This window comes from Carassius gibelio, chromosome B11 (genome assembly GCF_023724105.1).
Source record: "Carassius gibelio isolate Cgi1373 ecotype wild population from Czech Republic chromosome B11, carGib1.2-hapl.c, whole genome shotgun sequence".
Taxonomy (NCBI): domain Eukaryota; kingdom Metazoa; phylum Chordata; class Actinopteri; order Cypriniformes; family Cyprinidae; genus Carassius; species Carassius gibelio.
Window position 1 is genome coordinate 5,889,442 of NC_068406.1, and position 27,077 is coordinate 5,916,518.

General features: G+C 38.3%; 2 protein-coding genes across 3 annotated transcripts in view; one reads left to right on the top strand and one right to left on the bottom strand.

Moving 5' to 3' along the window:
* Positions 1-2,698, bottom strand: part of LOC127968067 (metalloproteinase inhibitor 3-like) — a 62,666-nt gene extending 59,968 nt beyond the window's left edge. Inside the window, exons 1-4 of one of the 2 annotated variants that reach the window (XM_052568944.1) lie at positions 2,103-2,445; positions 1,540-1,616; positions 1,320-1,416; positions 124-242 (exon numbers count right to left, since the gene is read on the bottom strand). In XM_052568944.1, coding sequence (XP_052424904.1) covers positions 124-242; positions 1,320-1,416; positions 1,540-1,616; positions 2,103-2,226 — 417 coding nt within the window. In that variant the 5' untranslated portion in view covers positions 2,227-2,445. Of the gene's footprint in view, positions 1-123; positions 243-1,319; positions 1,417-1,539; positions 1,617-2,102 lie in introns of both variants that reach the window. The other variant, XM_052568946.1, reaches the window with a different exon arrangement.
* The window catches only part of LOC127968060 (synapsin-2-like), a 162,658-nt gene that overhangs the window by 108,947 nt on the left and 26,634 nt on the right, over positions 1-27,077 (top strand). The gene's annotated exons all lie outside the window — the stretch shown is intronic.

Consider the following 27,077-nt stretch of genomic DNA (forward strand, 5'->3'; position numbering starts at 1 on the left):
TTAGTACGTGTTTGACAACATTCAAAATGGCAGTAAATTTTGTTGGGCAAAAATTACAGCTACTGGATTTCATCAGCACTGAACTATGGTGAATTACTGTAAAAGTATGATTTGGAATATTACCTCACAGACACAGCCGTTCTGATACATGCGGAGGTACAACTTTTGAGTTTGGGAGAGTTTTTTCCAAGGCTTCACAAGGTCACATAAATTAAGATTGAGTCTGCCGTCGTGGATACTTCCTTAGGTGGAAAAAAAACATTATATTTTTCCTTCTCAATTAAAGGGTTCGTTCACCCAAAAAGGAAAATTCGCCTTTGTTTTACTCACCCTTGAGGCGTATATGACTTGCTTCTTTCAGACGAATCCAACCTGAGTTATTTTTAAAACTGTCCTGGCTCTTTCCAAGCTCTATCATTGCAGTTGCAGGTGTTTCTACTGAACAGTCTAAGAGACGTTAAATAAAGCGCATGCATCCATAATAAAACGTGCCTCTCATGGTTCTGGGGGTGAATAAAGCCCTCCTGTAGCAAATCCATGGGCTTTTGTAAGAAAAATATCCATACTTCAAACATTATAAACACTTTTCTCTCACTTCCGGTATCTGTCATACGTGGAAGCCATTCCAGGACATCAGAGCTTAGAAGTGCCAGGACAATTGTTAAAAATAACTCTTTTAATTCGTCGGAAAAAAGAAAGTCATAAACACCTAGGATGCCTCGAGCCTAATTTTCATTTTTTGGGTGAACGAACCCTTTAGTTATACAGTTAGAGTAATTTTTTTTGTACCTAGAGATCTCCTCACTTACTGAACCCTCATGTTCTGTTGAGATTCATTATTGTTTTTAGGTTTGATGTCCTGAATAATATTAGACTTTTCTTTGAGGATTTAGGGTTAGTCTTTTAATTAATATTGAAGTGTGTCATCAAGTTCATAAGTTTCTTTTTTGAGCTATTAAAAAGGAACTTGAGGCTTAATTGATCTGACTGGAATACAGATAAAATCTTAACAAATTATATACATGTATGTTGACTTGGTAAATGTTACAGAGGAAAAACTGGATTCCATACACTAAACAGCTAAAGTTTACAAAATAATGTGTGTTGTTGCTAAGACAGAAGTGAAAATGTTGTGCTCTAAAAGTTAAATACACAATGTGATTTTCTGTGAAATCTGTCAAATCACATACTGTTTTATTTAGACTGTAAATTGGGCTAAAAATCTGGGCATAATGTGTATATAATATTTCAACCATCATCAGGAATCAGGGGGTTCAGTTTCTACTCAAACTCTGTCTAGAGATAATAAATGATTTTACCTGCCAGCAGATACTCATCGTTTTGCAGACTGATGCCACATGAAGTTTGAGAGCTGTAGATGACCGGAATTGCCTTCTTGTCTAATGGCTTAAATTTCTGAATCAAAATAATAATATAAATTAATAATAATAATAATAATAATACACACACACACACATTTTTCTTGTTGAAAAAGATTGTATTGGAAAATAATGTGTCAAGTAGCCTACATTTTCTCACCTCAATAGTTTGGATTTTGTATGCATCTAATTGAGGGAGATGGCTGTTCACCTTTCCAATGACCCTAGCTCGAATCACTAATTGGTTAAAATAAAAAATGATACTTGAAAGAATGTTGTGAACCAAACAACACTGTACCCCATTGAAAAACACTGAGACATTTGTCAAACTATCTTCCTTTGTGTTGCACATGGAAAAAGTCATACAGGTATGAAATGACATGGGTGAATAAATGATGACAGAATTTTCATTTGTGTTTGAAATGTCCCTTTAAATAATTTGACACTCCACAAGAAAAGATCTCTTGTTACTGAAAGAATTAAATTAAAATAGAACAGATTGCATTAAATAATGTCATATATTGTCATATACTATAATTTGGAAAAAATTAAGGTTCCATCATTTTACTTTCCATAAACCCAATGTGTAGTACTTAATTCACTGAACTAATGTAAATGAACTGAAATGCAAGATCTTGTAACATCCTAAAGCAGCATAAAAATATACAGATTTGAACACAGCACCTGTTCGTGTTTGATTAGCTATGCATGTGTTTGACGTACCTGTATCAGACGTGCAGAAATGCTGTTGAGGGTGTCTCGGTAAACATGTGCAGCCCTCGGTCACCTGTTCGTTCAGTGTCACAGACAAGAAGAACAGCAGCGCTAGAGTCACAGCAGCAGACATACTCTCACTCTCACAGTGCAAGACTAAACTATATACTCAGGCTCTGAAGCAGACACGGCTTGCTCTCTAGATATCTCTAAATCATAGTGGACATCTTATATAGCTCTTATGACTACCACCCATCTAAGCTCAGAAACCTCAACTCATGCACAGTCATCAGCACTCAAGTGTGTTAATGAAGAGTCCAGTTCCACATAACATTCAAAAGATTGAGCAATAACAGAATAAAGCTAAAAAAAATAAAAAAAAAAACTAAGGTCCATCATCTGGAATCACATTTTCCTTGAGTAAGTAAAAGTTCTTAGTACTGTTGAAACACACTGTGACTTTGAAAGCGTTATCCTCGGTCCAAAAAGAGCTTCTGTTGAAAATGAGTTGCAAAATAATGCTGTCAGACTCCCAGTGTAACACAGCTTTGGGCTGATGGATCAATCAGTCATAATGAAACATACATGACTGTACATCCCATCACAGTACAGTTATAACAGAACAAAGAAAGAGACAGTGTTGAAAGAGACAACATCAACCCTCAAATTGTGAAATGTTTATCAAGCAACATGTTTCAAAGCATTGCTTAAGAGACTTTCATCACAAATTCTATCAATATGATGTGGCATAAAAATATTTTTTTTTTTCCAAATATTTGTATTCTTATTTAAAGCATATGAATTATTAATAAAGCCATATTTGTTGACATATGAAAATATGTCATAAACTCAGAACAAAATATTTCACTTAATATTACATGCAATCTGTCAACAAAAGCTATTTGTTTTTATAAAACTGACATCAAACTAAACACGTAACCAATGACCAGTGGACTGTTGATATCACGATCCAAAGTCCTGATATCTTCAGTGCAGCTTCTTGATATCAAATCAATTCCCAGTTCTAAAGCAAAACACTTAATCTAGCAGTTCACCCAACATTAAGGCTTGAATCCGAGATGTTGGTGTAGGTGTAGGTTTTTTCTTCAGTGCAATAGTAAATATATTTTTACCTGAAACCAATACAAAATTGAAACCTGCGGCTCTTAATTATTTTCACCATTATTATCTGTAATCCAGCGCCTCGGGAAAATAAAATGATCTTCACAAAGAAATTGTTATTTTTAACTGGATCTTTTTAGACCAAATTACTCAAATTACCAAATTGGTAGATCCGTGGTGATTTGACTGGGTTCAGGAAGATCAATGGTGACTTGACTTGACTCCTGAGGTCTAACTGTGGTAGTGCTTGACTCATGAGCGTTAATGGTGATTTAACCAGACTCAGGACGGTCAACGGGGACCGGTCTCGACTCCAGAGGGTCAACGGGGACCTGTCTCGACTCCAGAGGGTCACCTGTGGCTGCTATCTTGTGCTGTGGTGCTGGGTGGCGGCCATCTTGGGCAGTGGCTCTGGCCTGGCGGTCCACCTGTCTGGAGACACAGCTCTAGAGTTGGCCATCACACCTGGAGAGACAGGGGTGGCTGGGGTATCCCACTGAGACTGATGTTGTACGTAGATACATGGTGAACCCCCAAAAAACCAGGATATCCAGCTCCTTCATCTCCCACTCAGGCATAGAGTTATCCAGACAGGCGTTAAAAAGGTCTTTAAGTGCCTTATCATTGTACCCCATTCCTACCACCATGGTCCAGAACAATTGCTCAAAACCACCCACCTCACTTCCCTTTTGACGGAGGGTAGTTAAGTGCGAAAGTCTCCCCATCCACTCCTCCATGGTGGCTGGGGAACCGATATGAAATTCCACACCGCTGGATCTGGGCATGATGGAGTCCTTCTGTCACGAATGCACACAGGAAACAAGAGATCCAATTGCAGTGTTTTAATATGATAATCCAAAAATCATAATCCAAAAACAGGCAAGAGGTCATAACACAAAATCAGTCCAGAAACAAGAAGAACACAATAAAGCCGGGTGACGGAAAACACGGACTCCATGAAACAGATAGAAAACAGACTGGTTTATATAGATAGGTGAAGACAATGAAAGTGGAGACAGCCTAGTGCAATACCAGGTGTGCAATTAACAGTGATGAAAGGGACAAAGGCTTGTGGGAAAATGTAGTGCCTGCAGTGGGGTGACTATGGGGAAGGGAGACCACTAGTGAACACCCAGGGAAACACAGACCAGACACTGTGACGAAGTGTCAGTTCACCCAAAAATCAACATTTTCAACATTTACTCAACCTTGAGTTGTTCTAAACCTGAATAAATGTATTTGTTCTACTGAACACAAAGGAGTATATTTGGAATAATGTTAATAAACAAGCTATTCTTGGATCAAACTATTCACTTCCATAGTATTATTTCTATATGGAAGTGAATGGGACCCAAGATTTGCTTGGTAACAAACAATCTTCGAAATATCTTAATTTATAAGTTTTTAAGTGAACTTTACATCATACTTTAAGTATACTACCAGGTCCCTATTTAGGTTTTAATGTGTATATATTCTGTTGAATGATGATGAATATGATGAATATCTGAACATACAAAACATCCAAAGAAAGAACTAAGAAATCTGCTTGTAAACAAAAACATTTTATTCAAGCTTCATGCATTATTTTTTTTTTTATTATTGGATTCAGAATGATAATCAAAATGTAGATGGAGTCCATCAACACCCCACAGCTTGACTGTAATTATTACCTCTTCATTGGTCATTTTATTCCATAACTTTACAGTTTTATGCTGTTTCATGTCAGATGATGCGGTTACATCTGCTAGTATCTGGTGTTTCTTTTTTCTTCTCCACTTGTTTTTTTTATTTATTTTTTTATTTTTTTTTATTTTTTGGAAAGTCTGTGCAGAAGATATGTATTAGCGCCCTCTATCGTGTAATAATAAAAACAGAGATTCTAGGAGTATAGCTCAAATATTTTTGAATTTTTGTAAGTATAAGTCAAGTATAATTCAATGTCATTTTAAGTATATTTCTGAGGAGTACATAAAGCCCATTTCTGAGAAGTACATTATAAGTAAACTAAAGCATACTTTCCTATTTTTACTTTAAAAGTATACTAATAGCACACTTGAATAAACTTATTTTTCGTAAGGGTTATCAACAACTTCAGCTTATCAGCTAAATATAATTCCTGCCCAATAGGAGTGTTATCGATAAATAAATAGTGTAAACAATGTATTTTGTTAGAGCACATAACTGTAACATACCTGTTTGTGGATATATTCTGATGAGACATCGCCTCCGAGTCTTCACTGGAGCATCGTTTCTGATTTTTTGGTGGTTTCTTTAAGTTTAAGGCTTTTCGTTATAACCAAAGCTGATGAGCTTCTTCTTCCCTCAGAGGGGCATGCAAATTATAGGGTAATCCCATCCACATTCAGCTCTGGAGCGTGGATTACGGTCTAAACAAACGTCTTGCAGGTATTTTTTCCTCTTGAACCAGCTATTATGACATCTAAACAAACTAAACAAAGTATGCCAGTTTTTCTTTGGTCCATATTAAAAGTATACTGGCCTGTAACACAGTACACAGCGAGATGACTCCCCTGTACTCTTCTCCCACAAAGACCAGCAGCTTGTGGAGCTCCAGCCCTCATGTTACTCGCTCCATTTCACTCACAGACCTCTCTGCCTTAGGGCCATCATACAAACTTCTGTCCAAGGCAGCGAAGAACTTATCTTGAAGTTCTCCTAAACCTAAACCTAAACCTAAGGTTGTGGGTTTGAGTCTTGGGCTGGCAATACCACGACTTAGGTGCCCTTGAGCAAGGCACTGAACCCCCAACTGCTCCCCAGCCGCCGCAGCATAAATGATGCTGTGTGTGTGTTTGTGTTTGTGTGTGTGTGTAATTGTAATTGTAAAAACTTTTATTGTCCCCCATAGGGGCAATTTGTTCTGCAGCGTGATATCACCACATACAAGACAAACACATACACAACATTAGTAGCACATTGGAAAGTTATAAAACTTATATTTCTACCTCCTTCTATTTACAGTGAATTAAGCACCTTAATCGCATATGGAACAAACGAAAATTTTAATCTGTTAGTCTTGGCTAAAGGGACCCTGTACAAAGATCCTGAAGGGAGGGTCTGAAATGAATCGTAGAGAGGGTGAGATGCATCAGATATAATGTAACGCACTTTCTTTATCACCTGAATATCAAACAAATCTGACAACTCAGGCAATTTCACACCCAATGCCTTACTGCAATTGTTTACAACCTTTAATAGAAGTTTTTTCTGTTTGACCTTTAAAGAGGCAAACCAACAAATCATTGAGAAAGTTAAAATCGATTCAATATATGCCTTATAAAAAGCAATCATCAGTGTCCTATCAATATTAATTTCGCCAATTTCCGTAAACAATAAAGTCTTTGTTGGCTCATCATGCACAATCTATTAGTATTCTCTGCAAAATTTAATTTGTTATCGATGATAGTACCTAGGTACTTATAACTATCAACCAATTAAATCATCTGATTATCAACAAAAGTACCTGGAACTGCTGCCTGATTTCGCCGCAGGTCAATACACATGTCCGTGGTTTTCTCAGCATTCGTAAGTAGACCAGCCTCACGACACCCATTTGCAAAATAATTAACAATTGGCCCATGTTCCCTCTCCTCACCAACCAACAAACTCACAATAACTGTATCATCAGCAAACTTAAGAATATACCGATTCTCAAGCTGACTACGACACTCATTTGTGTATAGGATGTAGAGGAGAGGAGAAAGTACACACCCCTGTGGGGAGCCAATGGATGTGATTATGGGATCTGACAGCGCTCCATTAACCCTTACCCTTTGAGACCTATTTGTAAGGAAATCCAGCAACCAAGCAGCCATTCTTGCATCCACACCAAAACTTGACCTAAGCTTGTGAACCAACAAATTTGGTCGAATCGTGTTAAACGCAGATGAAAAATCTACAAATAATAACCTTGCATGGTTACTACTACTCTCCAGATGTTTATATAACAGGTCCAATAAGGTCAGCGTTGCATCCTGCACACCTCTTCCCGCCCTATAGGCAAATTGCATCGGGTCGAGAAATGGAGTAGTTTTTTCCAATAGTACCTCCTTTACTAATTTCTCAAATACCTTCATTATAAGCGAGGTCAAGGAAACCGGTCTATAATCTGTCAAGCTTTTAGGACAGTTATTTTTTGCAACTGGAGTAATAATAGACTCTTTCCAAAGTTTTGGTACATACTGAACCTCAAAAGACCAATTAAAAATATAAGTAAAAATAGTGTGTGTGTGTGTGTGTGTGTGTGTGTGTGTGTGTGTGTGTGTGTGTGTGTGTTTGTGTGTACACGTACGTATGCAAGTGTTCACTTTGGATGGGTTAAATGCAGAGAATGAATTCTGAGTATGGGTCCCCATACTTGGCTGTATGTCATGTCACTAAATAAATAAGATATATTTACATACAATTGTTGTAATTGACTTTATGTAATTACAATTTTCCTATATTTTAGTAGATTATCTAATTTAGCATATTATCCACTTGTAGAATGAGTCTGTAATGTTATTTTAGAGATGAGCAGCTACATCTCATGCAGTCATCTCTTACAGTCAGCATGATGCATCTCAGACGGCCATACGACCAACCTATTGCAAAACATGAATGTAACTTTGCTGTGGCGAGAGATAAAAACACACCGTTGGCAGGTTTCTTAATCCCAGCCATTTTTAAAATGTCATTGTTGCTCAGTTTTTTTTAAGCCATTACTTATTTTAAGAAATACCATGGTTAAAAACATTGATAACATATAATACAGATAAAATGCTAAATTGTTGGGGGTTGGTTACAAGTGTTGGAGTGGGGTAAACAGTTTACAATTTTACTTTTTATGTTTTTATACTGTTTATTGTAACTGTTTAGTTAATATTTGTTTTAAAAAAAACAGCAGTGAAAGTTACTAAACTAAAAATTAAAATAATAAAAATCACAGAGTAATTGAGTAAAAAGGCTATTTTTATACCCATTACACTTACACTCTAAATGTTCTTAGTCTCTGGAGATTTGCGGAAAATGAAGAAACTCAAAAAAGAAGAAACTCATGCACTTCTGACCGCAAAATTGAAAATTTGCATTGTTTTTTGTTTTTTTTTACATTTACAGATGGAGAATATACCTATGCATTGTAAGTTATGCATTAAGGAAAACAGCACATCTCAAACACATTAAACAGCACTTCTCTGTCAGCCTAACAAGCAGCCTTTCTGTCAGAGCTTCTAACGGATTGAACTGAAACTATAAACTACTGGCTGCTAGGAGAGAAATAAAATAGAGAAATTCTTTAAATGCAAAGCAAACAAACACATTTTTTTAATTTGTCTTCATCTTTTTCTGTTGCTTGTTTTGAATACTGTGCGTGGACTGGGGCGTCACTAGGTTTTGCATAGTTTAGAGTGACAAATCGTATAAGCATATTTTTTAGGTCAAAATGTGTAGCCGATACGCAAAATGTGTACATGTTGGCAAGTCTGCACTAAAACAAACCCAACACAACAACAAGAACATGAAAAACGAACATGAAACAACACATTTATTAATCTGTTGATGTTAGTTATTAAAAAGGCAGTCATTCAGAGTTTGTTCATGTTGTTAGCCACGTTCTACTTGAAGCAGCGCTGCACAGAATGATCACTGTATGACATCAAAGCGAGAGTGATTCGAATACACTGGATCCGTGTGCTCTCTTATTGCTCTCGCGGTACTTTGATGTCATACAGTGATCATTCTTCGAGTCAAACGCACCTGTTCTTGCTTTAGGTGACTTAGCGGTGTCTGAATAGTGGCCAGATGTGGGGTGATGAAATCATCATTTCACAAAATATATGGATTGGCTCTACACACAAAAGTGCAGTGGTGTGGCTTTCAGATTTATCCACTCTGGGACCTGGTTTAAAAAATAGCATTTTCAAGCTTCTTAAATGCCGGATCCATGTGGATGGGGCCTTAGTTATGTTTTTGTCATTTCACCTAATTTTCCTCTTTGTTTTTAGTTAGTTATTAATTTCACCTGTGTTCTATTAATTAAGTCATTATTCCCTTGCCTGCTTTTGTTCCTGGGGTGTATTCCAGAAAGCACAGTTAACTTACTGTCAGCTATACCCTGAACTTTCAGTTGATTAACCCCAAACCTTGCATTACTCTCAAATCAAATCACTTTTATTGTCACATCACCACAGCACGTGTCTTGATGAGTGAAAATCTTGGGAGCTTGCTCCAGACAGTGCAGAACAATTTACATGTACTGTATAATGTGCAATATACACATAAGCCTGATTCAGACAGTAATTGTTTCTCATGTGGACGTATGTAAAAATAAATGTATGTATCACCTCAGTGATAAAACTCATGGATGGCCATCTATTCACAGTGGATGAGTGAGTTCTGTGATAATACGAACCTGGGAATGCGTTGCTCACGTGACTTGCAAAATCACTTAATTCTCTGCTGTAAATAAAATTTATTTTATTTACAAAATGTATTCTTCTTATTTTGTAAGATGCATTTAAAATTAGTTATTATTATATAAAATCTATTCTTATTATTAAGCATATTTTATAATATATGATCATTATTATTATTTGATTATTTTAATCTCCTGTTTAAAAAGACACACTATAGCAGTGCTTTAAGTGGCCCAAAAGAGGTGCCGGTACTCTCCTAATTTATTAACGTGGGGGGGGGGGGGGGGTTGTCTGTGGTGTTGGGTGACGGGATGGGGGGCTTATGATATTAGACTTCGTAGCCTATAATAAAAGATAATGAATTTCATACCTTAACTAAACACATTTTTATTCAAAGATCAACCGTCTGTCATTACTCTTTAGTCTGCCACAAGAAACAGCAACATTAAAATCATGTAAAAAAAACAAAACAAAAAAAAAAACAACGACTGTTGTAACAGTGCGTAAATCAGACCTTTCTTTAACGTTAACGTTAATAAGCTTAAACGAAAATAACGAAATAATTGTGTAGCGGAGTGTTTTTTGTACACAGTGCCCCGAACTGTCAATCACTCCTGTGCGCGTGCATCACTGTTCTCCTCGCAGCTGCAGCAACTTGCGCTCTCTTCATCAAGCTTTAAAACAAAAAGGGGACAAAAATATCATATTGTCTTTGTACATAGGCTATAGATTAATTAGATAAATGAATATCTAAATTTGTGCCTTGCCGTCTACGGTATTTTTTTAGAACTTAGAAAAAAGATGCTGCAGCCAATGAGCAGCCAGCGGGGGCTGCGGGACGACTCAACCTCCGCAGACAGTTTTTACTGTTTATCAGACAATGAATACTCAAGATTTTGCTTTAGTATAATTTTCGGCCACGTTGAGTTGTTGATACTTAACAGTGGGAAAAGTGACACATGTGCTATTCACTTGTATAACTTAAGGGTGAATGGGTAATGTAGTGTCTGCTCTCGGATGGATAAATTTGGAAGCTTGCATTGTGAAGGGCGCTCTGAAAATCGGCAGTGCAGGTAAAAAATTAAAACCTCTATTAAAACAGATGTCCAAATGAGCGTACCGGTACGCCTAAATCACGTTCTGGGCGCACGGAGAGGTGGCGGTACGCTCAAGAGCTATATTTGGAAGTGGCGGTACTGAGCACTGAGTACCGGCCCACTTAAAGCACTGCACTATAGTTATAATTATACGCGTTATACATTCCTCGACAAAAATCTCATCACCTGTTCAAGTTGTAGGAACAACAAATTATAGCTGATCATTTGGAATCAGAAGTGGCTTATATGAAAGGCAAAGGCCTCTAGATTATGCCTATTTTACCAAAATAAAATCTTATCATGCCTTGATTTTTAATTATTCAATTAGGACAGAAAGGTCAGACTTTGCTTCGACAAAAGTCTTGGCACTTACAGTTTTTTTCAATCGCTAACAAGCGCTTAACCATACTTCAGATACTTTTTCTAAACTCTTAACACAGACTCACACCTACAAAACACAATTGGCCAAATGGATAATTTTCTTCTCAAAAACACATTTTGTTAAATATATACTAAATTTTCATTTCAAAATAGACCACATCTTTCTCTGCACACACCAACTTTACCAAAACACTGGAAATCTGACTCAAAATTAAATTATTCTGTCAAAGAATAACACTTTTTTTCACCTCACAAGGTACATGCAGTCAATCAAAGTACACCAGGTTTCAAAATACTGGCTATTGTTGACATTACAAAAACTGCATAGACTTTCCAGTCTCAGTTTTACAGGTATTTGCATGCTGAACATGCAATTCACTGTTTTACACTAAATTTCTTGGTTAGGAACTGTATGTCCAAATGTACAGTAATGTTCACATTCAAAAGCATTCCAGTAAAAAGCTATTTTTTTTTCTTTACTGTTTACTGCAGTAGGTACAGTAGAAATACGGTATGATAGAACAGAACAGGCTCGACAGTATTGCTTACAGTGAACAAAATATCCATGAAACACATAAGAGCATTCTGAACAAAAAACAACAACAGCAAAAAGCCCAGATAAAAAGGGGGGGGGGAGATAAAAACAATCTCTCACTCCATCTCTCACTGCTCCTGCTCCTCTCACTGATCATGCTCATAATCCTCTCACTGCTCCTGCTCCTCTCACTGCATCTCTCACTGCTCCTCTCACTGCTCCTGCTCCTCTCACTGCATCTCTCACTGCTCCTCTCACTGCATCTCTCACTGCTCCTCTCACTGCTCCTGCTCATCTCACTGATCATGCTCATAATCCTCTCACTGCTCCTCTCACTGCTCCTGCTCCTCTCACTGCATCTCTCACTGCTCCTCTCACTGCTCCTGCTCCTCTCACTGCATCTCTCACTGCTCCTCTCACTGCTCCTGCTCCTCTCACTGCATCTCTCACTGCTCCTCTCACTGCTCCTGCTCATCTCACTGATCATGCTCATAATCCTCTCACTGCTCCTCTCACTGCTCCTCTCACTGCTCATGCTCCTCTCACTGCTCATGCTCCTCTCACTGCATCTCTCACTGCTCCTCTCACTGCTCCTGCTCCTCTCACTGCATCTCTCACTGCTCCGCTCACTGCTCCTGCTCCTCTCACTGCATCTCTCACTGCTCCTCTCACTGCTCCTGCTCATCTCACTGATCATGCTCATAATCCTCTCACTGCTCCTCTCACTGCTCCTCTCACTGCTCATGCATCTCTCACTGCTCCTCTCACTGCTCCTGCTCCTCTCACTGCATCTCTCACTGCTCCTCTCACTGCTCCTGCTCCTCTCACTGCTCCTGCTCCTCTCACTGCATCTCTCACTGCTCCTCTCACTGCTCCTCTCACTGCTCCTCTCACTGCTCATGCTCCTCTCACTGCTCATGCTCCTCTCACTGCTCCTCTCACTGCTCATGCTCCTCTCACTGCTCATGCTCTTCTCCCTGGGCCCCTTGCTCTTACTCTTCCTCATTCCATACATTACAATTATGTTTCTGTTTCCAAAAATATCACTCTTCAAAGTCCTCCTTTTATTGTATAAGTGTCAATGTAATAGAAAAAAATAACCCCTGCCATTGACTCTGAGCCAGATTGGAATCAGTTGTGGATGGCCCAATTTACACAACATAAATCAGCTAAGATATATTGTTTTTTAACTGATATCATTGCAGAAGCAGAGGTTTTTATACTGTATCTAAGGTTTGGAACATTGTTTTTGCTATTGTGGGATGTTGTGTGTTACAGTTTTTCTCAGTCGCTTTGGTACATTTCTCTAATCATTCTTGAGATTTGCAAAACAGTAAGTGCATTTCTCAAAACAACTCGTACAAATATCAAAACACAATGGATTACCTGCAAAAGCCAGTCTCTTGCTCAAAATCCTTAGTTCATCTCTCAAAAATAAATATCTGTGTCAATGAACATGTCAGTGCCATCAGAATGTCAAGTCCTTGTGTCATAGTTTACGGATAAGACAGTCAAATTGCTTAGTCATGTTGTCAATTTAACAGTGGAGGGATGTTCTGATGTAAACTACTGTATTGAACAGTATGCCATATGCTTATGTATGCCATATATCCATTTCAAAACTGCACATTTACACATTACTGTTTGTGGGATGTTGATTGAAAGAGACTGGATAGAATTCCCAGTTACACTTTTACTAGTGGTCTGACCAAAAAAATAAAAAAATAAAAAATACTTTTACAATGCCATTGTGATATAGAAAAGGAAATATGGGAACAAAGATGAAAATAATTCCATTTTCAGAATTTGTAACTCTTGTGTTGTCTTCTGTCTATACAGTATAAGCTTTCCTACTGAAGATTCATGAGATGAACCTTTGAGCTATTTCAGAGAAAATGTTTATCATTGGTTTATCATCTACATTCTCTTCATTAGTCAAGATTCACTTGCACAATTCATGCCAAATTGACAAAACATCTAATAATAGTGTGTAAAAATACAAATAAAAAGTGTGCTTGGCAGTTTATGACAACTAGATTAACCATTTTGCATTTAATGACTTATACGATGAACTAAAGACTAGATGTTTTGAGGGGTAAGACTATTGCACAGAAAACTGTATAATACATTTTGAGCAACATGACATTAGCAACTGATAATGTAGGAAACCGCAGATAAATGTGCGTAATCAATTGCATGAATGTACAAAAGCAATCGCAACTTGTTCAAAAGAATGAGAAACTGGTTTTATGATGTGTATTAATGACTAGATGATGTGGAGGTTGTACAAGTAGTTTTGAAAATTTCATTTCTGTTTTGAAAAATGCACCAAAGTGACTGAGAAAAACTGTAACGTTTGTAAATACTACAAAAACGATCCATAATTTTGTTGGGAGGTATAGCTTGTCTGTTCAGAAAATGTAAGCATTGTGGGAATGTGTTCAATGACTCCATATTGTGTGAAAACGACATGAAATGTGTGAATGGTATGGCCACAATAGACAGATGCTGTGCTAATTGTGTTTAGAGTTTTGAAAATGTGACAACTGCTTGGACAAATGCTTGTTAGCGACTGAAAAAAACTGTAATAGAAATAATGTACAGCACAGGGCATTAGGTCATGGTGCAGTGGAAAAAGATTTAATATTTTTTATGACTCCCATGAGTTTGGAGGACTGAATCCGTATGTCCCGGCAATGACTCAAATAACTTATTAAAGTCATCTGGAATGACAAAGAAAGCATTTTTGCAGGACTCGCAGAGTTCAGCAAGATTATTTGGTTTCATCTTCAACGCCTCCTCCTTCATCTTACCCAAGACATGCTCAATATTGTTCATGTCTGGTGACTGGACTGGCCAATGCTGGAGCACCTTGACCTTCTTTGCTTTAAGGAACTTTGATGTTGAAGCTGAAGTATGAGAAGGAGCACCACCCTGCTGAAGAATTTGCCCTCTTTTGTGGTTTGGAATAAAATTGAAAGCAAGAATGTCTTGATACCTCAGGCTGTTGATGTTGCCATCCACTCTACAGATCTCTTGCATGCCCCATACTGAATGTAACCCCAAACCATGATTTTTCCTCCACCAAACTTGACTGTTTTCTATGTGAATCTTTGGTCCATCCAGGTTCCAATAGGGCTTCTGTACTATTAGCATTGATTAGGTGTGACGATCGTGCACCAGGAAAACACGAGGAGAGGGAGATCCAATTGCTGGTACGTTTATTAGATAAAAAGGGTAATTCAACACAAACAGTCCAAGGAGACAAACAAAACAAAAGAGGGAACTGGATGGAACGGACAGGGAACTCGGAGGGCGAGAAGGCAAGGGTAAGTCTCGGGAGATGAGAACATAAGTACACGAAGGGTAAGGACTCCATACAAACAACAGGGAAAGACAGGTATTTATAAGGGGACTAATGACAATAGATTTCCTGCACCTGTGCGATTAACTGGAGTGCAATTACTGTGAAGACAGGACCAGATTAGAGGAATTATAGTGCCTATGGTGAAGTGCCTAAGGAGAAATGAGCTCACTAGTGGACACCCAGGAAAACAGAGACTGACAGCGTGACATTACCCCCTCCTCCACGGAGCAGCTACCAGATGCTCCACCTGAAACCCAGGGAAACCCAACAGATGAAGAAGCTAGGAGGGAGGTGGAGCGGCGGAGGACTTGGGGAGGGACGGAGGGCCAGAAAACATAGTACACAGAGACAGGAGAATGGGAAAATAGAGACAGGAGAACCAGGTAGAATGGGAAAACAGAGACAACACACCCAGGTAGAATGGGGAAATAGAGACAAAACAACCAGGTAGAATGGGGAGACAGAGACAAGACAACCAGGTAAAATGGAAAGATAGAGACAAGAGAAGTGTAACACAAAACAATGAGTTCAGGAGGGTGGTGGACCGGTGGAGGATCAGGGGGAGGGACGGAGGGCCAGGTCCAAAGAAGGAAACAGACAGAAAGACAAAAGAAAACAAAAATACAAAAACATAGGTCCACGTGATGCCCACCAGTGCGGAGCAGACGACCACCACGTCCTTGTGGTCGAAGCCGGAGTCCCCCAGTGCAGGGTAGAAGACCACCACATCCTTGTGGTCGAGGCCCGAGTCCCCCAGGGAAGAGAAGAAGACCACCAGGTTCTTGTGGTCGATGCCGGAGTCCCCCAGGGCGGAGCAGAAGACCACCACATCCGTGTGGCCAGACCAGCGGGAAGACGAAACTCTGGTAATCCAGAAGATTGGTGCTGACCTGACTCTGCTCATGAGGAATATTGGTGACTTGCATTTGTTCATGAAGATCCCCGGTGACTTGACTCAGTCCTTGAAGATCCCCGGTGACTTGACTCAGTCCTTGAAGATCACCAGTGACTTGACTCTGTCCTTGAAGATCACCAGTGACTTGACTTGACTCTGAAAGGTCAATGGTGACTAGTCTTGTCCCTGGAAATTCCCTGGTAGCTAATCCTGACTCTGGAAGGTCAAAGGTGACTAACCATGACTCTGGAAGGTCAATGGTGACTAACCCTGACTCTGGAGGGTCCACGAGCACCTGACTAGACTCTGGAGGTTCAACCGGAACCTGACTCAACTCTGGAAAGTCAATGGGCACCTAACTCGACTCTGGATGGTAAACAGGAACTAGCCCTGACTCTGGAGGGTCAACGGTAACTAACCCTGACTCTGGAAGGTCGACGGTGACAAACCCTGACTCTGGAGGGTCCATGAACACCTGACTCGACTCTGGAGGGTCAACCAGAACCTGACTTGAATCTGGGGAATCTACTGAAACGTGACTCGACTCTGGAAGGTCAACAGGAGCCTGACTTGACTCTGGACAGTCAACTGGAATTTGACTCGACTCTGGAAGGTCAACAGGAACTAGCCCTGACTCTGGAGGGTCAACGGTAACTAACCCTGACTCTGGAAGGTCGAAGGTGACTAACCCTGACTCTAGAGGGTCCATGAACACCTGACTCGACTCTGGAGGGTCAACCGGAAACTGACTCAACTCTGGAAAGTCAACGGGCACCTGACTCGACTCTGGATGGTCAACAGAAGCCTGACTTGCCTCTGGACAGTCAACTAGAATTTGACTCGACTCTGGAAGGTCAACAGGAACTAGCCCTGACTCTGGAGGGTCAACGGTAACTAACCCTAACTCTAGAAGGTCGACAGTGACTAACCCTGACTCTGGAGGGTCCATGAACACCTGACTCGACTCTGGAGGGTCAACCTGAAACTGACTCAACTCTGGAAAGTCAACGGGCACCTGACTCGACTCTGGAAGTTCAACAGGAATCTGACTCAACTCAGGAAAGCCCTCTGCAGTGGCTCCGGACTGGCGGCCATCTTGTGCAGTGTTGCTGGCTCCGCAGACGTGACGTGAACAGTCTTGGGAATCTCTAGGATTTTTGACAGCCTGGAGAAATAATCCCAAAATTTCACTGCTGCCATTTTGGGCGTAGGCGCTGAGCTGGCGGCCATCTTGCAGAATGCAGACATATCGCTGGATCTCAGGGATGGAGTCCTTCTGTGACGATCGTGCACCAGGAAAACACGAGGAGAGGGAGAGATCCAATTGCTGGTACGTTTATTAGACAAAAAGGGTAATTCAACACAAACAGTCCAAGGAGACAAACAAAACAAAAGAGGGAACTGGATGGAACGGACAGGGAACTCGGAGAGCGGGAAAGGCAAGGGTAAGTCTCGGGAGACGAGAACATAAGTATACGAAGGGTTAGGACTCCATACAAACAACAGGGAAAGACAGGTATATATAAGGGGACTAATGACAATAGATTGCCTGCACCTGTGCGATTATCTGGAATGCAATTACTGTGAAGAAAACCAGACTAGAGGAATTATAGTGCCAATGGTGAAGTGCCTAAGGAGAAGTGAGCTCACTAATGGACACCCAGGAAAACAGAGACAGTGTGACATTAGGATGCAGTTCAATAGAAGATTCATCTGAAAAATCAACCTTCTGCCACTTTTCCACAGTCCATCCTACCTGCAACCTATGGACCTTGGCAAATGCAACATGATTTTTAAGTTGTTTTCTGTTTAATGCTGGTTTCTGAGCACTAAATCAGCCATTGAGACCACTGTGTGAGAGAATTCGACAAACTGTTAGATACAGAGGTTTCTAGTGACCAGTTCTTATGTAGCTCTGATGTAGTTGGGGGTTGGCCCTGGACTGTCGAACAAGCAAACGATCCTCTTGAACAGTTGTCTAACAGGCTCTGCCTGACCTTGGCCTGTCATGAGCTTCACCAGTTTCTTCAAATCTTTTCCTTATCTTCTCAACTTGATATTTAGATACATTAAAGATGTCTGCCACCTCAGCAGGAGACTTGGTTGGTCTTCAGGCTCTTGATGATCAGCACTTTGGTCTGTGGTTGAATCTTTGGCATGCTGTCAAAGGTCAGGATGCATTTCAAATGAAGGTTGTGTGTGCTGGGGTTCTTCTTCTACACACCTGGGAATGTGTTAATTACAGTATTTGTCACAGGTCTAATCTGTGATTGGTTGAATCCTTTAAAGATGTGACAAGACTTTGTCTAACCAAAGTCTGACCTTTCTGTCCTAATTAAATAATTAAAAATCAAGGCATGATAAGATTTTATAATGGTAAAATTAGATAATCTGACAAAATAACATAATCTAGAGGCCTTTGCCTTTCATATAACCCACTTCTGATTTCAAATGATCAACTATTAGTCAAGTTATTATTAAGTTGGTTTGAGAAAGCCAACTTACTGAAATCCTATTTAAATTATTATTATTCTTTTTCTTCTTTTTCTTTTTATTCTTCTGACCCAAAATTTTCAACTCTAACTCCTCTAGACCTTTAACTCTACAAACTCCAAACTCGGGTCAGACTTTCATACTGTTCTGACTTGGTGTGCTATATCTTTTCAGACTGATTTGACTTTCAGTTTTCTTAAAAATTAATATTAAAAATCTTTTTTTTTTTTTCAAAAAACATAGACTTACATTGCAGAGTGCTCAAATTGAGTCAAGACTACGGTGGCCCATTAGTGCACAAGCCAAACATTCAAATCTAAACTCCCTGAAACCCCTAGACTCAATTAAACTACCATTCTATGTCAGTCTATCTATCTATCTATCTATCTATCTATCTATCTATCTATCTATCTATCTATCTATCTATCTATCTATCTATCTATATCTTCAAACATTTTCTTGCTTTCTTTCTTCCTTTATTTCTATAGGTCTATCTATCTACTCATCTAATATTTCTAATCTATCTATCTATCTATCTATCTATCTATCTATCTATCTATCTATCTATCTATCCTAGTAACATGCTACTAATGTTAGAAACATGCTAATCAAATGCTAATAATGCTAGAAACATGTTAACAACATGCTGTGGAATGCTAGTCAATGCTAATCATGCTAGAAACATGCTAATCACATGGTAATCATGCTAGCAACATGCTAATCATGCTAGAAACATGCTAGCGACATGCTAGTCGAATGTTAATAATGCTAGAAATATACTAGCAACATGCTTTCAAGATGCTAATCATGCTAGAAACATGCTATCAAACATGCTAGTCACATGTTAGTCATGCTAAAAACATGCTAGCAAAATGCTAATCATGCTAGGAACATGCTAGTAACATGCTAATCATGCTAGCAAAATACTAGCAACATGCTAGTCAAATGCTAATCATGCTAGAAATATACTAGCAACATGTTAACAAGATGTTAATCATGCTAGAAAAATGTTAACAACATGCTAGTCGCATATTAATAATGCTAGAAACATGCTAGCAATATGATAATCATGCTAGAAACATGCTAGTCACATGCTTATAATGCTAGAAACATGCTATCAAAATGCTAATCATGATAGTAACATGCTAGTCGCTTGCTAATCATGCTAGAAACATGCTAGTGAAATGCTAACAACATGCTTATCATGCTAGGAACATGCTAGCAACATGTTAGTTGCATGTTAGTCATGTTAGAAACATGCTAGCAACATGTTAATCTTGTTAGAAACATGCTAGTTACATGTTAATCATGCTAGAAACATGCTAGAAACATACTAATCAAGCTAGCAACATACTAATTGCATGCTAATCATGTTAGAAACATGCTAGCAACATGCTAATCATGTTAGCAAAATTCTAGCAGCATGCTAATCATGCTAAAAACATATAAGCGAAATGCTAACAACATGCTAATCATGCTATAAACATGGTAACAACACAGTCCACCATGAAAATTACTGTAAGGGTTTAAACAAAAATCTCATATTTGTTGAGAAAATTCAATAGCATGTAAAAAAAAAGAAGCCTATGAACATTTGTATTTTTAGAGTGTTTATTTTTGTACTTCATGTGTATATACACAATACAAGTGTATTTACTGTACATGTAGAGTAACTGACAAGAGTAACAAGATTTCACTTTACATTTCATATTTGTGTATTACCACAAATACACAAACAACAAATAACATTCATGGGAAAAAAAAACTCTGACTCTTCTATTTCCACCTCTTCCTCGATTATTTCTTCCTCTACCACCTATATATATATATATATATACTCCCAAAGTTGATTGGTTACGTAAATGGTTAAATGGTTGATTCATATTAGAGGTAATTTGCAATTAGATGGCGAATGCAATTAGAGGTCATGTGCCAATTTAGCAGACATTACAAATAATGTCAATGTCAGATATATTTTAGAATATACACTCATGTATACTAATTATGATAACTGAATAGATCGTTTTGAATGTGATGGCTTACACAATAAAAAATGTCTGAGAAGTTCTGAAGTGTTTGACAGTGTAACTGAGAATCGAGTCTGATATATGATATTGATTGAAAGAGACTGAATAGAATTCTCAGTTACACTTTAACTAGTGGTCTGACCCCAAAAGAATTATAGAAAAACCCTCTACAATGCCTTTGTGATATAGATAGGAAAAAGAAATATGGGCACAAAGATGAAAATAAGTCAATTTTCAGAATTTGTAACTCTTGTGTTGTCCTCTGTCTATACAGTATAAGCTTTCCAACTGAAGATTCATGAGCTGAACCTTTGAGCTATTTCAGAGAACCTGTTTATCATTGGTTTATCATCTACATTCTCTATTAGTCAAGATTCACTTGCACAATTCATGCCAAAATGACAAAAAGTCTAATACAGTTTTTCTCAATTGCTTTGGCACATTTTTCGAAACAGTCTTAACATTCTCTAAACTATGAGTGCAAATGTCACAACTGTTTGCAGGAACTTCAAAATTTTATAGCATGTCTGCAAAATGTAGTTACTCACCCAAAACATTTAATTCATGCTCCTAACCTAGTTATTGTGTCAATAATTTGGCCGAAGCCACCAAAATCTAAAGTGTTTTTGTCATTGTGTGACCCACACTGGTCAAAATATTTAGTTGTTTTTTCACCACAACAGTCAACCATGAAAATCAAGGGTTTAAACAAAAATCTCATATGTTGAGAAAATTCAATAGCATGTAGAGAAAAAAATGTCTATGAACATTTGTATTTTTACAGTGTTTATTTTTGTACTTCATGTGTATATACACAATACAAGTGTATTTACTGTACATGTAAAGTAACTGACAAGAGTAACAAGATTTCACTTTACATTTCATATTTGTGTATTACCACAAATACACAAACAACAAATAACATTCATGGGAAAAAAAACTCTGACTCTTCTATGTCCACCTCTTCCTCGATTATTTCTTCCTCTACTACCACCGCGTATTCTTACACGAGCATGTTGCTGCAGTGCAGGGTTGTGAACATCCTCCATTCTCATAAACTTCTACAGCAGTGATTGTGCTGTGGGCAATCTATATATATATATATATATATATATATATATATATATATATAATCCCAAAGTTGATTGGTTACGTAAATGGTTAAATGGTTGATTCATATTAGAGGTAATTTGCAATTGGATTGCGAATGCAATTAGAGGTCATGTACCAATTTAGCAGACATTACAAATAATGTCAATGTCAGATATATTTTAGAATATACATTCATGTATACTAATTATCATAATTGAATAGATCGTTTTGAATGTGATGGCTTACACAATAAAAAATGTCTGAGAAGTTCTGAAGTGTTTGACAGTGTATGTGAGAATCGAGAAGCCATATGCAATTATTTGTTGTCCAAACTGCAGACAGTTGTATGTACTCTTTGCACACATGTGCCAAAGCATTTGCAATTTGCTCAAATCAATAAAAAATTCCAATCTGATGTGAAAAAGAAGCAAATTGTTCAGAGATCTGAACTTAATGTTTTGGGAAATAAAAAAATCATTTGAGAACTGAGCCAAAGCAATTGAGAAAAACTGTAATAATGTGTAAAAATAAAAATAAAAAGTGTGCTTGACACTTTATGACAACTAGATTAACCATTTTGCATTTAATGACTTATACGTTGAACTAAAGACTAGATGTTTTGAGGGGTAAGACTATTGCAAAGAAAACTATATAATACGTTTTGAGCAACATGACATTAGCAACTAACAATGTAGAAAACTGCAGATAAATGTACATAATCAATTGCATGAATGTACAAAAGCAATCGCAACTTGTTCAAAAGAATGAGAAACTGGTTTTATGATGTGTATAAATGACTAGATGATGTGGAGGTTGTACAAGTAGTTTTGAGAATTTCATTTCTGATTTGAGAAATGCACCAAAGTGACTGAGAAAAACTGTAATCTTTTAGCAGATGCTTGTATCCAAAGTGACTTACAAATGAGAACAATAGAAGTAATCAGACCAACAAGAGAACAACAACAGTATACAAGTGCCATGACAAGTCTCAGTTAGTCTAGAACAGAACACATAACCAGGGGAAAAAAAAGAATATGATAGAAAAGAAAAGAAAAGAAAAGAAAAGGTAAGTGCTAGTATTAGTTGGTTAAGTGCTGGTGAAAAGATGAGTCTTTATAATCAGAATAAGAATAGATGTTTTTTTGAAAATGAGTAAAGACTCTGCTGTAAGAATTGAGATTGGAAGGTCATTCCACCAGCTGGGCACAGTCCAGGAAAAGGTCTGTGAGAGGGATTTTGAACCTCTTTGGGATGGCACCACAAGGCGTCATTCACTTGCAGAGCGCAAACTTCTGGAGGGCACATAAGATTTAACTAGTGAGTTTAGGTATGTTGGTGCCGTGCCAGTGGTCGTCTTGTAGGCAAGCATCAGTGCTTTGAATTTGATGCGAGCGGCTACTGGTAGCCAGTGTAACCTGATGAGGAGAGGAGTAACATGAGCTTTTTTTGGCTCATTGAAGACAACCCTCGCCGCTGCATTATGGATCAGTTGCAGAGGCTTGACAGTACATGCAGGAAGAGCCAGGAGAGAATTACAATAGTCCAGTCTGGAGAGAACAAGAGCTTGGACAAGAAGTTGTGTGGCTTGCTCTGACAGGAAGGGTTTAATCTTCATAATGTGGTATAAGGCAAATCTGCAGGACCGGGTCGTTGTAGAAATATGGTCTGTGAAGCTTAACTGATGATCCATCACAACTCCTAGGTTTCTGGCTGTCCTGGAAGGAATTATGGTTGACGAACCCATCTGTATAGAATGAATGAATGAATGAATGTTGTGATGAAGCAATGGGTTAGCTGGAACCACCAGAAGTTGTACTATCTTAGTAAGGTTAAGCTGAAGGTGATGGTCATTCATCCAGCTTGAAATGTCACTCAGACAGGCTGAAATGCGAGCAGCTACCGTCGGGTCATCTGATTGGAATGAGAAGTAGAGTTGGGTGTCATCAGCGTAACAGTGATAAGAAAATGCTTCTGGATGACAGATCCTGATGACGTCATGTAGATGGAGAAGAGAAGAGAAGTGGTCCAAGTACTGAGCCTTGAGGAACCCCAGTAGCAAGTTGTTGTGAATTAGAAACTTCACCCTTCCAAGACACACTGAAGGATATATCGGAGAGGTAGGACTTAAATCACTGTGTGCGGTTCCAGAGATGCCCATCTTTCTGAGGGTGGACAGGAGAATCTGGTGATTAACGGTGTCAAAAGCAGCAGACAGGTCCAGTAAGATGAGTACCGAGGATTTTGAAGCTGCTCTTGCTAGTCGCAGGGCTTCAGTAACCGAGAGCAGAGCAGTCTCAGTTGAGTGGTCACTTTTGAAGCCAGATTGGTTGCTGTCCAGGAGGTTGTTCTGTACAAGGAACATAGAGAGCTGGTTGAACACAGCCCGCTCAAGTGTCTTTGCAATGAATGGAAGAAGGGATACCGGTCTGTAGTTTTCTAGAAGTGCTGATATAGCAGTGGGCTTCAGCAGTGGGCTTACCCGAGCCTGCTTAAATGCTGAGGGAAATGTTTCAGAGTGAAAAGAGGAGTAGATAATGTGAGTAAGTGAAGGTATGTGAAGTGAAGATATACTATTTTTTGTTCCTACAACTTGGATAGCCGACAAGATTTTTGTCAGGGAGTGTAGTTATGTAGCTTATATATCTGTTTATAATACACTTCTCATATCAAGACCCATTTTGAATATTTGTTCAATATTTGTGTTTTTGTTAACTTTTGTTCTCTTTCTGCTCCCAATCACTGTGAGCAGTTATGAAGTACTGATCTTTTAAATACTTTCCAGCATTTAAAAAAAAAATATATGTATGCAAATTACACTGAAGTACAAAAAGAATCTACCTTACGGTGTTCGGGAGTGCTCAAAAAGGGATTAAACACTGAATTTTGAAGCGACTTCTTCTTGTAAACTCAGAGATGTGGATTCGGACAGCGACTAAATTACCACACAACCTCAGTGTTTGTCAAAAAACAGTAGTTAATTTGACCAGGGATTTTTACGGGGATGGTGAGGGAAAACACAGACATCCTGGATGTAATTTACCTGGAAGTATTTACTTGACCTCTCAGCGTCAACTGTCTGTCAATTCTAAGAAAGTTAATTCTGTGAGCAGTGGCTCAGTGGTTCATGTAGGTTGTCTACAAACCGGAAGGTTGGTGGTTTGATCCCCGGCTCCACCTGACCAAGTGTCGAGGTGTCCTTGAGCAAGACTCCTAACCCCAGCTGCTCCCGACGAGCTGGATGGCGCCTTGAATGGCTGACACCGCAGTCGGTGTGTGAATGAGTGAGTGGATGGGTGAATGTGAGGCAAAATTGTAAAGCGATTTGGATGGCCATGTGGTCTGTTGAAAGCGCTATATAAATGCAGTCCATTTACCATAATTTCATGGTTAAGGAAAATAACTTTCTTACTATACAGTACTACTGAGAGCATGTAGCTAAAATCTGCATGATTAGGGATTTCAGTTATGAGCAAACAATGAACAACCTCAACTGTGATACAAATAAGATTTTATTAACTACATAAACACTTAAACTAGTCTAACATATACACGCATACAGTTGGCATATGAAAGGGTTAAAGCTTAATCAGTAAAAATAAAAGTAATAAAGACATGGAGCTGTAGTACAATTTGATATTCAGCACATCTACAGACTAAAGGAAACATCAGTTTCTTAGTTCAAACACACCTTTGTAAAATGTGCATAAGATACTTAATGTATCAATTAATGAGACTAAGTTTGATACCTGCAAGTCTCACCTTTTTGATAGTCCTGATGCCCTTTGGGGCTCCAGTTGGTCTCTGCTGAAGTGAATAGATGAGACCAGTTCGAATCAGAGGATCTTGATTAATGAATAGTCAAGGCCGAAGCCTGGCACAAGCTTAGCGTGATTTTGGAGGCACTTAGCTCAACATCCTCTCCTGGAATTCCTGAATCTAGAAGAACCGCCCAGATCTGGTGATCAGTAATCTATATAGGGCGATGATGTCACACCCTCAGGATTTGTGGGCCAATGAGGAATGGTACCTTTTGGATGGAAGTTTTACAACTCTTTGTTCCTAGTATGGTGTCTTGCATCTGAAATTAGATTGGGGGGTTCAAGAGAAGAATCTTTAAGATTCTTATAAAACTAATGTGTTGCATATAACTCTCATTTAGATCAGTGTTAATTTTGACACAAAATTTTAATTTAGTTTTAGTCTTAGTCTTTTGACTATAATTCTTTTTAGTTTTAGTCAAGTTTTAGTCATCTGATTTGTTTTAATTTTAGTCTTATTTTAGTCGACTAAAATTGCTTGGTATTTTAGTCGACTAAAATTGCTTGGTATTTTAGTCGACTAAAATAAGACTAAAATCAATAACAGATTTACTAGACAATTTTTTACAGCTGGTATAGGAAACAAACTTAACCAAAATATATAAAACACAAATTCAACTTTATTTCAACACAACTGTGTCTTTATTTCGATTCAAAAGCTTTTATGCAGCAACAAACACTGTCATGATAATGTAAACAATAACTAGCTGCCAATTGACCATCAATAAAAGAAAAATAACGTTAGGTCCAGGACCTTAAAGTTTACAGCTGAGCTGAACAATAAGTGCATGCATTTAAAGTAAATATTTAATAAGTTGGCAGCTAGGTGGATAAAAAAAAGTAACAAGATTTTATAAGGTATTCATTTGTCTAGCAATATTGTATGTTTTAAATACTACAATATTGCTAGATTTGTATGTATAATGATAGGATGTGAACATTCATGTTTCACATGACTAATATAGAAATATTTGTGATATTGTCAACAAGTAGAACATTATAAAATATACTAAACATTAGTATTAATCAAATGTATTTATCATGATATTACGTATTAGTATTGTGCTCTCATCTAACTTGAAGAAGGGGCTATTTTACAGTACTTTTCAGTTCGTAATATTTAATGCTACAACATCTACGCACTGCAGTCTTCCAATTTTGCTTAGCTCAATAAACAAAAGAACATCGTTGTGAAATTACATTTGAGAAAATGTCCAGGTGGCTCGTCTGTAAATGTCTTTTCAAACTGGTGGTGTTCTTGCCACGAATGAGCGCTCCGCGTGCTTTACACTTTGTTTTGTTTTGTTCGTCTTCAAACGTGAAGTGAGCTGTCAACATTTTGTCGCTCTTTTAGACATCACCTCTTCGAATGCCGTCTTCCCGGGAGCTCATTTAAAAACTGAAAACCTTCGCTTCACGTCTCAATAAGTCAGGCTCGGATTGGTTCTCTTCTCTCATGCAGTCTGTTATGTTTTGCCGGTTATTTTGCTCATTCCTCGCATCTCTCCCGTCTGCTGATTTGATTTTCGTCACAGTCTATTTTCGTCTCGTCCTTTATTCGTTGACGATAATGTCAATCAATTTAGTCATAGTTTTAGTCTCCATCAGTGCCTTCTATTTTAGTTTTCGTTTCGTTTTCGCCCGCAAAAATATATTCGTCACGAAAATAATGACGAAAATATTTAGTCAACGAAATTAACACTGATTTAGATCATGAAAATACGAACTCATAGATACCAAA